The sequence below is a fragment of the Bombina bombina genome, chromosome 9 (genome assembly GCF_027579735.1).
Source record: "Bombina bombina isolate aBomBom1 chromosome 9, aBomBom1.pri, whole genome shotgun sequence".
Lineage (NCBI taxonomy): Eukaryota > Metazoa > Chordata > Amphibia > Anura > Bombinatoridae > Bombina > Bombina bombina.
In genome coordinates, this window is record NC_069507.1 from 18,686,015 (window position 1) to 18,694,372 (window position 8,358).

Consider the following 8,358-nt stretch of genomic DNA (forward strand, 5'->3'; position numbering starts at 1 on the left):
TTCTTCATACTGAAATTTTTATGTAATTATTGATAAATAGTAACAACTCCAGACTACAAATTGTGTATTCTCCTTAGCAATACGCGTGAAACTAAACTTATGTATCATCTCAGTTGGAAAACTTGATTTTGGAACAAACTGTTTGGGTTAAACTGAATATTAAAGATTTGCGGAGGGAGACTGGATCAGTTCTGACTGAAATAGGGCTCACAAAGCATAAACAAAATAAATACATGTTCCCTGCTAGGGCTACAACTTCATATCAAGTAGTTTTGCAATGTAAACGGCTCATTAAAATAAAATGATCAAAGCTGCATATCAAACAAAACCAGACAAAACAAGAGAGATATGTCAAACTTGCTAAGAAAATATTTACCGGCTACAATGGTCATTCATGCATGAAATAAGCAGACACAGTCCTATTAATAAGTACGTGGCTATTGTACTATTTTTGTGATATATTTTATTACATATAATTTTCTTTTCTCTTCTTAGTTTCAGCTGCACAAAAGCAAAATAGTGTGGGGTTGACGCACAACACAGTAGGAGACAGTGCACGGTTTTTAATTGGGTTACTATGACAATTTATAGCAGAGGAAACACATTTTAAACTCATTAATATTTCTCCTGTCTGACAAACCAGCCAGAGAATTTGTTCTATGCACAAAGGGGCAGGAGGCTGAAAACAGTGTATCTCTGATGTAGCAAACAAACAGGCCGCACGGCACGCCCCAGGGGTTCAGCTTACAGAAACTACCTTGCAGATATGTGCCAGCCCAGAACACTAGCACCAGCAATCTAGTATGATTAGCATTAAGTGAACACAATTTCTCAAACCTAAAATATTTATTGTTGTTTAAAGGGATACACAACCCAAATGTTTGTTTCAGCACCCTGGATAGCGCTTGCTTATTGGTCGCTACATTTAGCAAACCAATAAGCAGGCATAACCCAGGTCCTGAACCAAAAATGGGCCGGCTCCTAAACTTTACATTCTTGCTTTTCAAATAAAGATAGCAAAAGAACGAAGAAAATTTGATAATAGGAGTAAATTAGAAAGTTGCTTAAAATTACACGCTCTATCTGAATCAAGAAAATAATATTGGGTTTAGTGTCCCTTTAAGCTCAGAAAATTTGTAGCTTTGGCTTTCACTTGCTGGAAGAATTAAGGTGCGGTGCAAATACACCTGTTATTAAATAAAAAGGGAGTACAGGTAGCCCTCAGTTTACGCCGGGGTTAGGTTCCAGAAGGAATGGTTGTAAATCGAAACCGTTGTAAATTGAAACCCAGTTTATAATGTAAGTCATTGGGAAGTGAGGGAGATAGGTTCCAGGCCCCTCTCAAAATTCTCATAAGTAACACCTAATACATTATTTTTAAAGCTTTGAAATGAAGACTTTAAATGCTAAACAGCATTATAAACCTAATACAATAATCACACACCACAGACTTCAATTGCATTTTTCTGCAAACAGTTCTATCTATAGATTCCAATCTGGACTGATTTATAGACAGGAAGTACTTGTTCCTGTGAAATCTGCTCGATAGCTCAGGTCTGGTTAAACTGATTAATTTCAGCTTGCTTGGCTTTGCTGCAACACAAGCGGACAGCTCCACCTACTGGCTATTTTAATAAATGCACTGCTTTTCAATAGCAGTCACATGACTGAAAAAAAAGGTTGTTATTCTGAAACGGTGTAAATTGAACCGTTGTAAAACGAGGGCCACCTGTAATCAATTGGAGACTACAGCAGTACATATTCAGGTGCAGTGGATTCATCAACACTGTACATAATGGCGTAGTAGTTGGATAATAAATGTGAAACATAAGTAAGTTTTGGGTTAACATTAAAGTAAGGGATAAGCCTAAAAAATGCATAAAATAATTAGGAAAACAGCCTGTACACGGTCTTGTGTGTACGCATTCTGTGTGTAATAGGCCTCTGTGCATTCAGGTGTTTACATAATATGTCTGAGCTTGGGGTGGTACAGTTTATCTCTTGGGGCCCAATGACCTGATGCTCTGTGCACTGGTGACATCATCTGACATGTGACGTTAGTACCAGGAGGTCCCACAAACAATTTTACAAAGGCAAATATTTTTTTTGAGCGTTGTTTACCTTTCTATATAGGTGATTTCTCCGGTGAGTTTTTGAACATTGGGAGCTTAAATTCAACTAATGAAAAATGTCTCAAATACTTTTGGATAATTTATTATCCTTTAACCTGACACAAGAGAGTTAGAGACCCAGAAGTCAAAACGAAACTTTTTAAATTCATATAGAGCATATGATTTCTATTATCAAATTGAATGAGGATCCCTTTACAGTAATGTTACAAATTAATGCATTGTAGCCCTTTCTGGCAGCCAAAGGGTTAAGGGAATCTGACCCATGTGTTTTGCATTAGGTAAAGGGACATAAAACACTATCGGCTAGATTACGAGTTTTGCAGTATGAGTAAAAAAGCAGCGTTAAGCCTCATAACGCTGCTTTTTCATTACCGCTGCTATTACGGGTCTTGTAGATACAGCTGCCCCACACACTTTTTTGGCCGTACCGCAAATTAACTTATGCAATTTGCGTAAAGTCTGATTTCAATGAGACTTCCATAGCGCCGGTATTACAAGCTTTTTTTTGGAGGCCAAAAAGTGAGCGGTACAGCCTATCCCGCAAGATTCGTAACGCATTGTAAAGCCAGTAGTGATGAGTTTTACGCTACAGAGCTGTAGGATAAAACACTCATAACTAAAGTGCTAAAAAGTGCACTAACACCCATAAACTACCTATTAACCCCTAAACCAAGGCCCTCCCGCATCACAAACACTAAAAGAAAATTATTAACCCCTAATCTGCCGCTCCGGACATCGCCACCACTAGAATAAACATATTAACCCCTTAACCGCCGCACTCCTGCCTCGCAAACATTAGTTAACTATTATTAACCCCTAATCTGCCGCCCCTAAAATCGCCACCACCTACCTACATTTATTAACCCCTAATCTGCCTCCCCAATATACTACATTTATTAACCCCTAAACCTAAGTCTAACCTTAACCCTAACACCCCCTAACTTAAATATAATTCAAATAAATCTAAATAAAAATTGCTATCATTACCTAAATAATTCCTATTTAAAACTAAATATTTCCCTATAAAATAAACCCTAATCTAGCTATAATATAACTAATAGTTACATTGTATCTAGCTTAGGGTTTATTTTTATGGATGTCGACTTTTCAAAACTGTAAGTAAATCTTCAGGGGGTAGTGTAAGGTTTTTTAAGGGTTTATTGGGTGGATTTTATTTTTAGGTTAGGGTTTGGGCAGCAATAGAGTTAAATGCCCTTTTAATGGCAATGCCCATCCAAATGCCCTTTTCAGGGCAATGGGGAGCTTAGTTTTTTTTTTAGTTAGGTTTTTATTTGGGTGGGTTTGGTTGTGTGGGTGGTGGGTTTTACTGTTTGGGGGGTGTTTGTATTTTTTTTTACATGTAAAAGAGCTGATTTCTTTGGGGCAATGCCCCGCAAAAAGCCCTTTTAAGGGCTATTGATAGTTTAGTTTAGGCTAGGGTTTTTTTTATTTTGGGGGGGCTTTTTATTTTGATAGGGCTATTAGATTAGGTGTAATTAGTTTAAATATCTTTTTTATTTTGTGTAATTTAGTGTTTTTTTTTTGTAATTTAGGTAATTGTATTTAATTTAGGTAATTGATTTAATTGTAGTGTAAGGTTAGATGTTAGTGTAAGACAGGTTAGGTTTTATTTTACAGGTACATTTGTATTTATTTTAGCTAGGTAGTTATTAAATAGTTAATAACTATTTAATAACTATTCTACCTAGTTAAAATAAATACAAACTTGCCTGTAAAATAAAAATAAACCCTAAGCTAGATACAATGTAACTATTAGTTATATTGTAGCTAGCTTAGGGTTTATTTTACAGGTAAGTATTTAGTTTTAAATAGGAATAATTTAGGTAATGATATCAATTTTTATGTTAGATTTATTTGAATTATATTTAAGTTAGGGGGTGTTAGGGTTATGGTTTAGCGGTTAATAAATTTAGTATAGTGGCGTTGACGTTGGGGGCGGCAGAATATGGGTTAATAAATGTAGGTAGGTGGCGGCGACGTTGGGGGCGCCAGATTAGGGGTTAATAACATTATGTAGGTGGCGGCGATGTTGGGGGCAGCAGACTAGGGGTTCATAAATATAATGTAGGTGTCAGCGATGCTGGGGGACAGCAGATTAGGGGTTAATAAGTGTAAGATTAGGGGTGTTTAGACTCGGGGTTCATGTTAGGGTGTTAGGTGTAAACATAAATGTAGTTTCCCCATAGGAATCAATGGGGCTGCTTTACGGAGCTTTACGCTGCTTTATTGCAGGTGTTAGGCTTTTTTTCAGCCGACTCTCCCCATTGATGTCTATGTGGAAATCGTGCATGAGCACGTACAACCAGCTCACCGCTGACTTAAGCAGCGCTGGCATTGGAGTGCGGTATGGAGCACAATTTTGCTCTACGCTCACTTCTTGCCTAATAACGCCGGGTTTATGAAAACCTGTAATACCAGCGCTGTAGGTAAGTGAGCGGTGACAATAACGTGCAAGTTAGCACCGCACCCCTCATAATGCAAAACTCGTAATCTATCCGAATTTTTGCAAATAAAAAAGTGTTTTTAATATTATTGTTACTGTGCTGAATAAAATTACATTTTGTTTTCATGCTGGTGAAACTAGACCTCTGCCCCCACCAATATATTTAAGGATCCTGTCCTTATCAGCCAGAGATCAATCAATGAGTCAAGTTGTGCACAAACATACATTTCTTCTTAAATTAAGTAACTTTTTTAAACATCTTTAATGGAACCCATTTCATGCAAATAAATACTTTAACATGTACCATTACTAAACTTTTGTACACATGATTGAAATTGAGTTTAATGTCCCTTTAATATTGTATTCTCGATGTAGTTTTACTGTTCCTGAATCAAAATGAAATAAATAATAGTTTTGTAATTACATTCATAATGTCTTTGCATTCATTTGCTTGTGCAAATCTCACCAATACTTATTAGCAGATAATAACTCTGATTAATACAATAGCAGGAGCAACCCATACCAGATACTCAATTCTCTACATCTAGAGAACTTGGTGGTTCTGAACATTCTCCATAATCCCTAAAAACATTCAGATGTCAAAAAACAGTGGGTCAGTTGTCCTATATCTCCCACGCTGGAATACTGACGGTGTTGCTGGAGCCTTTATTGTCTAAATTCTCAACCACCAACCCATGATGAGCGATCCTCCCACTCCGTAAAGAGAACAAACCCCCTTTTCCCGTAGTACTGTTACAAGAATCTGAAGCTTGAGCTGATTCGCTTGGCTGGACTTCTACAAAAATCCTGTTGCGCACACCAAACAAAAAGCCACTGTTCTTTCTTTCTGAATATGTTTCCTTGTGCTCACTTTTCATTGAGAAGAACTGGATGCTGAAGGCCTCTTGAAAGCCTCTACGGAAGTTTTCATTGAAGTACCCATAAATAATTGGGTTGACGCTACTGTTAAAGAAGGCCAGCCAGTGCGCAAATGGGAATATGTAAACTCCTATTAGGTTAAGCTGGTGATCGCTAAGTTTTCCATACTCTGTGAGAAGCATTAGAGTCCAGAGGGGCAACCAAGATAGAGTAAAGAAAAGTGCAACGATAATCAGCATGTTAATCACTTTGACTTTTCTCTTTGATACACGACGACCCTCATTCTCCTCTGACATGGATCTTCTGATGGGGGCTGATGATTTAAAGAGTTTGAAGGCAATCCGAGCGTACATGATTACAATAAGGGTGAGAGGGGCCAGATAAATGTGCGAAAAAAGCACTGTGGTGTAGATCTTACGCATTTCCTTGTCAGGCCAGGCCTCCCAGCATGAGTAGAGTGGATAATAGTTGTTATAATCATCCACCATGAAATGGTAGTCATCCTTAGTCACTGTCATAGTCACTGCAGAGGGGCACATGATGATAAGAGCCAGCACCCAGATCACAATGATGGTCACAATAGCTTTTTTTAGTGTTAGCTTCTGTCTGAAAGGGTAAACGATGCACCGGAACCTGCCAGAGATAGAAGACAGTAAAATTAGCATGAATTATCCAACTGGCAACATATCTGCATTAGCAATGACACATGTTAAACCCTGTGATGTTAAGTGGGGCATTGGGGAACCAATGGCGGCAAAGGTGTTATATGGACATCGCACTCCCCTGAGCTTATAAAATAAGAGATCTGGGCCTCTATTTGTCAAGGTCTGTTGGACCTGATCCGACAGTGCGGATCAGGTCCGACAGGCCTTGCTGAATACGGCGAGCAATACGCTTGCCGTATTCAGCATTGCACCAGCAGCTCACAATCGGCCGCCAGCAGGGGGTGTCAATCAACCCGATCGTACTCGATTGGGTTGATTTCCGGCGATGTCTGTCCACCTGCTCAGATCAGGCGGACAGGTTATGGAGCAGTGGTCTTTGTGACTGCTGCTTCATAACTGCTGTTTCTGGCGAGTCTGCAGGTTCGCCAGAAACACGGGGCATCAAGCTCCAATCGGAGCTTTATAAATATGCCCCCTCAAGTCAAGTGAAGATATGCTTTATCCTGCTTCAAAGCCGCGTCTTCAGTGTTTGCACAGTTATCTCTATTTTAATACAAATGTCCCTGTGCTGAATAAAACTACATTTTATTTTCAAAAAGAAAAAATGGGAATCTGAAGCAGATAACCCTAAGGGGGCCCTAGCTGTATTGTGAGGAAAAACGCAACAATATAATATTTCTCACACAAACAATGATGATAAAGTAAAAGTGCTGAAGATGATAAATACTAAGTTCAATGCATCAATGTCCAATGGTGAATAATATGAAAACTGTAAGCAATTCCTAAATAGGGAAAGCTAGAAGGATACAATATTATACTGTCTCAATAGATGGATCTTGGAAAAATCGGTGAAAAGGCAGCTTCACTTCGACAACCAGATGAAGGGGTCACTCTGAAAATCAAGAAGAAAACAAGGGGCGCCTCATAGTGTATTTCTGTTAACAATGCGTGGAAAAGTGGTTAAAAATCACTCACAATTGTGCTGGCACCTACTGGAAAACAAGGTGCAAATAAACCGGACTGACACTTGCAGTGGTCAGCTTACTGACCGGTACCTGTGGCTACAGATCACGGAGCTCAAGCTGCACCTGTGGTGTCACCTGCGGTATCCCCTGCGTGGCTGCTCGTATCCCCTCGACTCAGCGGGTTGCCACCAGGAACTGTGTTAAGAACGCAAAAGGCAGTCCGACCGGCCCACTGCAATCCGTTTGAACAGGGAACAGATTATAGCAAGCTATGCAGGGGATGTCACAGGTGCAGCCCAAGCTCTGTGATCTGCAGTCACAGGTACTGGTCAGTGACCTGACCACTGCAAGTGTCAGTCCGCTTTATATGCACCTTGTTTTCCAATAGGTGCCAGCACAATTGTGAGTGAATGTTAACCACTTCTCCACACATTGTTAACAGAAATACACTTGTTTTCTTCTTGATTTTGTTTTCACTCTGTGTAGTTAAACAACTTTCCAATTTACTTCTATTATTTCATTTGCTTCCTTCTCTTGTTATCCTTTGATGAAAAGTTTATCTAGGTAAGCTCAGGAGCAGCAAATAACCTAGGTTCTAGCTGCTGATTGGTGGCTGCATAATATATATCCTATACTATAAAAGGCCAAGTGTGTTTGTCCGAAGCTGTCATGCGCAGTAAAGACAGCACGCGGACAAACACACTGGCCTAAGTCCCTACCTGTTCTGCCGACTGCGCCGAGCAAAAGTGGGCGTGGCCGAGCGTGAAGGGGGCGGGCCTAACGCGAAGGCCCGTGAAGGGGGCGGAGCCTAGCGTGAAGGCCCGTGAAGAGAGCTCAAACAGCTCAAGAGAGGGTGGAGGGATGTGGGGAGAGCGGGGGAGATGTGGAGTGAGGGGGGGAGATGTGGAGTGAGGGGGGGAGATGTGGAGTGAGGGGGGGAGATGTGGAGTGAGGGGGGGAGATGTGGAGTGAGGGGGGGAGATGTGGAGTGAGGGGGGGAGATGTGGAGTGAGGGGGGGAGATGTGGAGTGAGGGGGGGAGATGTGGAGTGAGGGGGGGAGATGTGGAGTGAGGGGGGGAGATGTGGAGTGAGGGGGGGAGATGTGGAGTGAGGGGGGGAGATGTGCAGTGAGGGGGGAGATGTGGAGAGATGTGGGGAGATGTGGAGTGAGGGGGGAGATGTGGGGAGATGTGGAGAGAGGGGGGAGATGTGGAGAGAGGGGGGAGATGTGGAGAGAGGGGGGAGATGTGGA

At 40.8% G+C, this 8,358-nt stretch overlaps 1 protein-coding gene across 1 annotated transcript in view; it reads right to left on the reverse strand.

Moving 5' to 3' along the window:
* Positions 1-4,839: 4,839 nt before the first annotated feature.
* NPFFR1 (neuropeptide FF receptor 1) overlaps positions 4,840-8,358 on the reverse strand; it is a 182,709-nt gene continuing 179,190 nt past the window's right edge. Inside the window, exon 3 of the mRNA XM_053691606.1 lies at positions 4,840-6,108. Coding sequence (XP_053547581.1) covers positions 5,220-6,108 — 889 coding nt within the window. The 3' untranslated portion in view covers positions 4,840-5,219. The remainder of the gene's footprint in view (positions 6,109-8,358) is intronic.